Genomic DNA, 10,597 nt, shown 5'->3' with positions numbered 1-10,597 from the left:
TCCAAACAGTTAAACTGGCTCACCTGTAAACTGCGCTCAATGTATACAGCTGAATCGACATTAAATAAATTTGATAGTAGTTCGAATAATAGTAATACAAACTGTATATCGACAACTAATAAGAATTTTGATTTAACACCACATCAATTGGCCATGGCTACTTGGTTGATACGTAAAGATCCACAGTTAGCTTACGAAGTATATAAATGTTCTGTTGTGGATGGCTATTATGGATCATGTGTGGAATATATCACAAGGTATAATTTATAAAATTATTTTGATATTATTTTTTTTTTTATTAATATCTCGATATTATATAAATTGTTTTACAGCTCCAATGGCAAGCGTTTTGAACAGATTTTGAAGCAAAATATGACAGTTTTGACAAAGTCCCTGACAAACAGACCAGAGAAAAATTATATAACTGAAAAGGATTGTCGTCTTCGTGGCTTAGATACGACACCTGATATATTACTTCACGAACCTGTTGCAATTTTATTGTATAACGTTGACAATATCAAATACAGTCAAAAATATACAGCAACAAATTATGTCGGAGGAAGTGACAGTGAAATTCGAGTGCTAAATTGGATAGAATCAAAAGCAATGTTTGGTGGCCCTGATCAATTACGTAAAGCTACTCAAGGCCAATTGTTTCCTTACTGGAATCGTTATGGCCCAGGAGCTGTAATTTATTGGTTCGGACACATTTTGGAGGATAACGATAAAGAACATGGTGTCCATGATGGTGTTTCAATAAACAAATCTGCAAACGATACTTCACCATCTAAAGTTGATTCGTCAGAATCATTTGCATTCAATTTTTGGTCAAAATATTGTCTATTAATGGACGGATTTCCTTCAGCTCATACAATTGCTATGCACAAACGCCATAATGGTTTAAAAAAGAAAAGCTCAACTTCAGTTTCAATGACAGTTTAAAATTGTTTATAAAGTAATACAATTGTTTAATAATAAAGTTACTTATTTGTATAATATTTTTAATTTTAAGTACCTACATAGTACAGAAAATATGTGAGACCTGATGAGGATGACACAACCACAACCAAATTTAAGAACTTGATGTATATTATAATAATTCGTTTATTTCTTCAATAAGTACTTGTAGCTGATAAAATCCCCTAATCGATTAAAACTTAAAATTTAAGTTTATTTTTATTTTTATTATTAATTTATTTCTCAAAATAAGAATACTAACTATATTATATTTACTAATTAGTTTAGTGTTCTAATTAACTAACTTACAATTAACTTACATATGCCTCTTAAAATGAACTTCTATAATTTATATTCTTTATTTTTCTATTTCCAAATGAATTCATTTTAAAGTTTTATATTATCCGAAAAAATATTTGTGTTATTTTATTAGTTTAAATAATTATAAATTCATAAAATTAAAAAATATTAGGTATTTATTTATTTAGGTACCTATGTTTTGACTAGGTAAATAAAAAAAAAAATACTCTGAAGGAAAATAACCATAATATTTTTTATTTAATTTTAGTTGACATTTGGTTAAAGTAGTCCATTTTAACAAATAATGATCTTTTTGTAATAAATGTAACTTTAGTTTTAAAATTAGTTTAAATCTATACTACAAGTATCTTATGGATTAAAATTTACTAATAGTATGTATAAAATCCAAATACCACTCACTCAGTCATCACTATATCTCCAAAACTATATAAATGTACAAACCTGAAATTTGGAAAATTGGTTCCTCTAAAGTCTCTAGATGTGCAATGTGAAAGAATTTTCTGATATGCAAATTTTAAATATATAATACAATAACTGAAATTATATTATCTATAATTCTAAATAATATTATAATACCTATTGTTAAATTTGATTGTTGTCATTATGACGTCATACATTTTATATATTTGTCAAGTATAAAATTACTTACAAAATAAATATTTTATAAATAATGCAAAATATAAAAGGTAATGAACTGGTATAACCAAATAAATAATACGGAACAATGTAAGTAAATCCAGTTGAAAAACCCAGGACGGAACTAGGGACGGTATATCTTTAAATTCAATTTTTATATTTGGTATGGTACTCTGATGCAGCATTCGTTTTTGAATTACAACAAAAATACAAAATTTATTATTTTGTCAAAAGCTGGTTTTGAGTAAAACTTCCCGTTTTTCCTTATTTTTTTTTTTTTGTTTTTTTCCAAATTATTCAATTTAACCTCTTAAAAATAGAAACTATAACCAATTTAAGTGCAACCTAAAGGAGATGTGGGGAAATATTTAAAGTGTATATTGCTATAATATTATATAAAATTATAAAATATAAAATTGTTATCCCAATTACAATGTAAAAATATCTTTTTGAGCCCAAATGTGTTTTGGCGTTGATTTTTACAAAAAATTTTGGCTCACGGTTGATCACATTTTAACAAAATTCATCAAACTTTCAAAAACTTTCAAACTATTCTTCAGTTAGAAATTCAATAAAGATTTTTTCAGAGCTAAGGTAGTCGTTTTAATAGGAAATTCCCCACAAATTTTTCATAAAAGAAAAAGTTGATGGGGAAGTATAAACATTAATTTTTTTATGAGCGTTTGGACTTAAAGAATTCCCATTTATTGATTTTTGATATTTTGTTATATTTCCAAACCGAATAACCATCGAATCTTGAAATGTTCACCAAGTATATCATTAACTATTTTGACTCTTTTTGAGCTATTTATAGCCATGATAATTTTTTTTTAATTTTTAAAATTATTTTTCAGTTAGAAATTCATAAAAGTTTTTCTTCTCATAGCTAACATTAGACATTTCAATAGACGTTTCCCAATAAGTTATTCTACCTCTATCAAAAAGAACAATTGAAAAGTGCTCTAGCGTTGAAAGTGCATATATGCTTGCATATCTAGTGTATTTTAGAGCTATAAGTCCTCTGGCCCAGTACTAATACCAATTATAAAATTCAATGTATACTTAATTAATCTATGGCCATGTATATTGATATTTATTGATTGAAATATTTTAATAAATCATAACTTTCAATGATATTAGGCCTGAGCTGTTGACTGGAATTTAATTTATTGGGAGAGGGAGGGTTACCTTGAAAATAGAAATAATAAACATTGATTAAATTTAATTTTATTAAATAAAATAAATTGGATTTTATAAAAAAAATTTTAATATTTTAAGAACACAATTAAATCACTTATCTTTAAACATAGGTATAATGAAAAATAATGAAAAATTCAACAATAACTACATATTATGAAACTTATATATTTTAGTGGTTATAAATAAACTAAGGTTTGAAGAAGATATTTTAGATACTTCGTTAATTTTTATTAGAATGTAAAATGTTATACGGATTCCATATATTCTATAATAACAAAATAATTACTTATAAGTTATGGATAACAAAAAAAGCAGATATAAAATTATTTGAAAAAAACAAAAAAGCATATTAATTCTACAACTGTTACCTCTTAATACATAACTTTTTGTAATATATATATATATTTCCCAATGGCCTTGATGCCGAGGGTTTTATCTTTATAATGATAGTAAAAAAAAGCATATTCATTTTTTAAAAAAGTAAGAACAAAAATTAAATTAAGCTTGGTATAAACTTGAATAAAAAAATTGAAAAATTAATTTAAATAAAAAAAAACAATTGACTACCATGTAATTTTAACTCATATATAAATAAATAAACACATGTTTATAATCTGGGCACTACTTATTATAACTATTAAATACTAAACTACTACTGTATAAGTACTCATTTGTGTTTTATATTTATTTAAAGTGAAAAATATAATTACAACGATCGCTTAGTAATACATCTATCATAGACATATGGAACATTATTAAATAAATAATAATACAAATGTATGAAAAAGAAAATAATATAAAATAATCATAAATTAATAATTCAATAAAAAATACAATATTACCTATTAGTTACTATTACAGAACAAATCAACATTAAACCTATTTACAAGATCCATTATCTAACTGTCCGAACTGTACACAGATATACAGAAGTTAAATGTAAATAATAATAAGATCTGATACTTATAATATAATAATAAGTATAATGATACGATGTACAACAGTGTTACAAGGTGTAATATAAATCAACGACTAACTATGTATACCCGGCTACACTACAGGACATATATGCTGTAATATTATAATATAGTATTTCTCAAGTAAGGACTAAAGAGTTAAATGTCATTAATATTCTGAAAAATGTAGTTATAAGTCCATTCAATATTTTAAAAGTGCAACAAAGATCTGATTAATTCTTATGACTTCTTAAATATTGAAATTTAAGTATACATATACAGTGTTTTCAACATTGGATATCACAATTCACTAAATTAAAGACAAAAAAGCCAAAAGCAATAAAATTCAAAAAGTTGCTCAAGAAAGTGGATTACATGACATTCAATACTTGTTAAACTGATATGTTCGAGGAAAAAATAATAAACCAGTTCTATAGGACAAATCTCTCTTAGTTGACAGAGCAGGCTAAGTATAGTCACATACTTGACAGCAAGTACAGCAACGTACAACAGAGTATTTCAATGTTTTTTTGACTGTATAAATATATTTAAAAAAAATTGGATAAACCAAAAATGAGTGTGAGTGTTTAATATGGGTTAAATATTTCTAAATATGGCCGGTATGCGTGCAAGAGGGAATATTAAGTGGTCCCAATTAATCCAGTATAGATACAGTAATCACACTTTGCTAACAAGACTTCTGACCGATAGTGTGTAAGATGAAAAATAATAATGGCGAACGATATAATTATATACCTAATAATTATAAAATTAAAGTTTGTCAATAAATATATTTTCATATTTATTTAAAGTGAAAAATATAATTAAAACAATCCCTTAATAATACATATAACATAGACATATGATACATCGTTATATAAACAATAATAGAAAATATGTATGAAAAAGAAAATAATCATAAATTATTAAAGATGAAGACATAATGCATTTTAATATATCGTAGAAATATTTGTACTGAAATTTTCAACTAACCATATTTTTTTATATAAATTATATGCTTTTTTCTTTTTGCCTTTTTTAACATTTTAAATGCTTTTTTTTACTGATTATACTGCCTTTAAATCTGAACCTTATTGATTGCATTTATTACAATTTTTGGTGTAGGTCAACACATACTGTTGGTTGATGTCTATCAATATTCACCTATTCTGATCATATACACCTAAACATATTTAATATTTACAAATACCTACAATCAAAATCCAAGTCAAGAATTAGTATTTCTTTTTACGTAGTAAATTATAATTAATACTATTGCCTGAAATAGTTATGTGAATAGGAAATATAATGAATTAGGCACTAACTTTTTGTTTAAAACTATTATAAGTGATATTTTTTGATTATTATGTGGATACCTATGGATAAAGATCTAAAATCTTAAAATTTAAGTATTTCAGTGCTTATATCTAATGTTTAAAAATGAATCATTTAATATAGAAGTGGTATATAGGTACTTACATTATAAATAAATTCACAATTTATTATTGAATTGTCATTTTGACCAACATAATATTATCATTAACTCATATTATAAATTATTTTAGTATTTTAATAAAGATTTTAAAAAAAACATTCCATAAAATAATTTATGTATACAATATAATATGCAGGAAAAAAAACTATATATATCATATTTAATCATATTTTACACATTTTTTTCTGGTCCTCTCATCTCCCAACTGTAAGTCATTTTATCAGCATATTATTATTTTTTTATCACATTAGGTTTGATGTTATCTTACCTACTGATATTTAAAAATTTCATAATTTATGAAAATAATATTAATGCTTTTTTTTCTAAGCTATTAGAAGAAACAAAATATTATGATATAATTTGATAGGTCACTATTTTTGAAATATATATACCTAATATAATATTTTATGTGATATGTACATTTTTTTTTATAAGAAAACTATAGTACCTACCCATATAGTTTTATGAGAGTTTAAATCATTATTTTGTTTAAGTCTAAGTCTGATCGCAAAAAATAATTTGGTCTTGAGAATTAGGTTATAGTGTGTTATATAAAATAGAAATGCAATACAAACTACTCCATCAAACATATCATCATCCACTGCCCAAACTTCAATGAAGCTAGAAAAGAGTTCAACATCCCAGACAACCTGTACGAAGCAATTGGGCCATTTTCAAACTTTCATAGCGTAATTTTATACTTTAAAAAAATAGAATTGTACAATAACATATAATGTAGAAATTAACACATGTAAGCTAATAACCTATGTAGTTGATGCTTAACCAATAAAAAAAAAAAAATAGAAATGTAAAAATGAATAAAAATGATTTAATATATTTAAATTACAAGATTTTAGTTAGTTTCCGATACCTAGCAAGTTTGCATTTACTATTTTAGTTAAATATCTATTATTGTAATGTTTATTCATGTAATGATAAACAGTTTAATTTATTTTCCATTGCTAATGCATTTTTTTAATGTTAGAAGAACAGTTTTTTTATGAATAAAAGGTGATTAATTAATCCTATTTGCATTCAATTTATTACTAATATAATAATTTGTTCAATATTAATGATAATGTAAATCAGCATATTTTAATATTTTTTATCAGTGGAACATTTTTGAATTTTTTTTTTCTTGTAAATGTTAGTTTTTTCATCATTAACAATTTGGTGGAATCAGAAATTACCTATCATATTTACTTTTTATTTTATTGTTAATAAAGTAATTTAATAAAAAAAAAAACCAAACTGGTGGGAATACACCAGCTCCCGGACTTCGAATGGTGATAACACTTATAACTTTGAAACTAAGTCTGACCTTCAACTTATGATTGCACTTTTGTTCTTAACTTGCTATAACACAATTATTTTGGTCTACTGTTGCCAATTTTTTTTTTTAAGGATATTAAATTAACGGATCGTTTATTGAGTTAACAACAAGTGCACTACATGCTTATGATTCAAAAGTATGTATGAGCCTATGATATTACTAAGTATATTTGATGATATTATTGTGAATAAAGTAATTTATATACTAACCTATTTACGTGATATCTTGTTTTAAATTTTTAATCCTCAGCTATATATCTAAGTTGAACATTTTATAAGTTTTTAACTACAAAATAATTATTAAATTTTAAATTTGATAAATTTTGTCAAATTTTGAACTCTAAATGCTTATAAAAAATTATTGGAAGCACTTTTTACGAGCGTCATAAATGTTTTTTTCTTAGCCGTTTTACGTCATTATTTGTGAAATCAAACGAACCATCCATTTCAGATATTTCTTTTAAAATTATGGCCTCTGATATTACTAAGGATATTTGATGATATTATTGTGAACAAAGTAATTTATATATAAACTATTCAGAACCTTGTTTTAAACTTTCAAACCTTAGCTATAAAAGTTGAATATTTATAAATGTTTAACTACAAAATAATCATTAAATTTTAAATTTGATGAGTTTTGTCAAAAATCGAACTTTGGATGATTTTAAAAAAAAAATTGTGCATATATATTTTTAATATTTTTCAATTACCATTGTAACAATATATATGGAGCCTTGTGTTAAATTTTCGCAGGAGTATTGATCTTAATAAACACTTTGTAATTTTAATTTGCGTTTAGTACCTACTCAAAGATAATTATGACTGACGATTCTGTTACTGAAAAAAAAAATTCTAAAGATGTTTGGCCCCTTACAACTCAATTACATTGTCTATTTAATTTCATGACCTCAGAATGGAGTTAGTTTTTGTCAACTGGAAGCAATGTACTACCTACACAGAGGCAACATATTTTGATGAAGCATCTTAAATAGATAATTACTTTAAATGGCTTACGCTGAACTTATTAGAAAAATATATACAATATACTATTGTGTTTTACAGGTAGTGTATTCTAAGACTGATAAAGAGTTTCAAGATTCTATAAATAACATAAATAAATTAGAAATTAATCCAAAACCTAAAGATCGTTTGCATTAAAATTTAAAAAGAAACAATCAGTGGTTAATGTTTTAAAGAAATAGTAATAGTCTTATAACAAGAAATAATCAAACAAATAGTTATTCTGAGTCATCTGTTCATATTTTAAATGGAATTGTTTTGGAACATACAAAAGCTTATAACATAGTTGCACTTATTGAATTTATTGCAATAATTTGGGATAAATATTTTATCAACCACTTGTTAGATTTTGCTTATAACAGAAGGTCAAAAAAAATTGTGACTATGTATTTTTGATATTTCCCTACCGTCATTGTAACAATATATTAAGAGCCATGTATTATTATCATGTATAGACAATTCTAATATAAATAACCTGCAAAAATTGCATGTAACTACGGTCATTTGTTTTAGACTCACACCAGAAACCAAAATCGATTTTGTCAAAAACGGAGTTTGCGGAAAAATTCCCGTTTTTTCTTATTTTTTTTTTGTTTTAAAATGCGCCTTAGAAAACTACTGGGAACATTAAAATATTTTCCTCTCAAAAGTACCGACTAGATTTACTTTCCCACCTGAAAGGATACTGAAGTTGAAAATTGAAACATTACTTCGACTACATATCGAGTAGACTGACATAAAAAAAAAGGTGGGCAAATGGATGTCACTCTGCTGTACAGTAGGTTACAAGTGGGTCACTGTAAATTTGATGGTATTAAATTTGAATTCAATGATATAATATCATTGTATAAGAAAAACGATTTTGAGTAGATACTGTATGTCAGTATAGATATAAGACATATTATATATTATATCCTTATCTATGGTATTAAAAAAAAATTGACCTATAATAAATTCTAAATTAATCATATCATAATATCCATTGGTACTTATAACGCGTTATACATCAACAACAAACCGTGATACCTACTATCATAGATATATAATAGTATACTTCAGAAGTTACAAGTACCCACAAATAATATTATACAATCACAACGAAATAACTAAAATAGTTATTCTAGGTTTTTTAATATGTAATTTCGTTCAAATTTGAACTTAAAACGACTATAAAAATAAACTGTGCTTATGTATTTTTTAGATTTTTTGGTAACAGAATTAACTACTTACGTGGAATCTTTTTTTACATTTTCAATCATTAGATATAAAAGTTGAATATTTTATAAATTTTTAACTATAAAATAATTATTCAATTTTAAATTTGATTAATTTTGTCAAAATTCAATCTTTAAATGCTTATAAAAAAAAAGTGGTGCCTATGTATTTTTAATATTTTTCAACTGCCATTGTAATAATATATCAGGAGCCTTGTATTACATTTTTACATTTTTTGGTGAAATAAAAAAAAAACACATCATTGTGAAATCACTATATTCATCACTCCACTCAGAATCTAATATAAACAAAATTAATAAACTAAAAACGAAAATAATCTAATATCATTAATCATAATTAATGATTAAAAATTCGGCTAGTGGGTCACTGTAATGGATGGTGTTAAATTTGAACTCAATGATATAATAAATTTCATTGTATAAAAACACGATTATGAGCGAAAATGTTAACTCAGCTTATGATATTACTAACTATATTTAATGATATTATTGTGAATAAAGTAATTTATATAAAACCTATTTATCTGAAACTTTCTTTTAAATGTTCAATCCTTAGATATAAAAGTTGAACATTTTATACATTTTTAACTACAAAATAATTATTCAATTTTAATTTTGATAAATTTTTTCAATATTCGATCTTTAAATGCTTATAAAAAAAATTGGCCTATGCAATTTTAATATGTTTGAACTTCTATTGTGACAATATATCAGGAGCTATGCATTAAATTGTCACGCTTTTTTACCCAACAAATAATATTGTATTGATATTTATAGAAAAAAAAACTAAAATAATTGAAAACTGACAATGTCTGTAAACAGCTCAAAAAGAGATAAATTATTTCCAAAATTGTATGGTGTATAGAAAATTTTAATATAGACATTCAGTGAAATTTTCAAGTATCTACATTCATTCGTTTTTTAATTACAATAAAATAAGAAATTCGTTACATGAGAAATCTAGTGAATATCAAATGTTGTAAAACTATGAATTTCAAGCGCTCATTAAAATTTAGTTTGACTTTCTTGTAGACAATATTTTTTCTGATATAGGTAGACAAACTTATGAGGGATAATGTATAACATTTTCAAATCTTGGATTTAAAAATAAAATTTTTTCTGAATTTTTAACTTAAAATGATTTACAAATTTTCGTCATTTTTACGTGTTATGACAATATTTGAACTTTAAATGCTTTTAAATTTTTTTTTAATCCGCCTTTGAAACTATATGCTAAGATCCTTCTATTACATTTTCAAGCTTTTTGAACCAACAAATAAGATTTTATTGATATTTATAGAAGAAAAAAACTAAAACTGAAACTGAAAATGTCCGCAAACTGCTCAAAATAAGTCAAAATATTTGTAAAATATTATGGTGTATAGAAAATGCTCAGTGGCGAATTTTCAAAATTTTTCTGGTGAGGGGCCTAAAAATAATTTATT

At 24.5% G+C, this 10,597-nt stretch overlaps 1 protein-coding gene across 1 annotated transcript; it reads left to right on the top strand.

Moving 5' to 3' along the window:
- The first annotated feature begins 372 nt into the window (after nt 1-372).
- On the top strand, nt 373-942 carry LOC100573902 (uncharacterized protein C15orf41 homolog). Its single transcript, XM_008186577.1, has one exon. It carries the CDS (start codon nt 373-375, stop codon nt 940-942), a length of 570 nt encoding a protein of 189 aa, XP_008184799.1.
- The last annotated feature ends 9,655 nt before the right edge of the window (nt 943-10,597 follow it).

The sequence above is a fragment of the Acyrthosiphon pisum genome, chromosome X (genome assembly GCF_005508785.2).
Source record: "Acyrthosiphon pisum isolate AL4f chromosome X, pea_aphid_22Mar2018_4r6ur, whole genome shotgun sequence".
In the NCBI taxonomy this organism is placed as follows: Eukaryota; Metazoa; Arthropoda; class Insecta; order Hemiptera; family Aphididae; genus Acyrthosiphon; species Acyrthosiphon pisum.
The sequence above is the reverse complement of the archived record's forward strand: the minus strand, read 5'-3'. Positions and strand labels throughout refer to the sequence as shown.

What these genes read in the sequence shown, in the direction of transcription:
- LOC100573902 (XM_008186577.1), top strand. Translation starts at nt 373, where the DNA reads ATGACAGTTTTGACAAAGTCCCTGACAAACAGACCAGAGAAAAATTAT.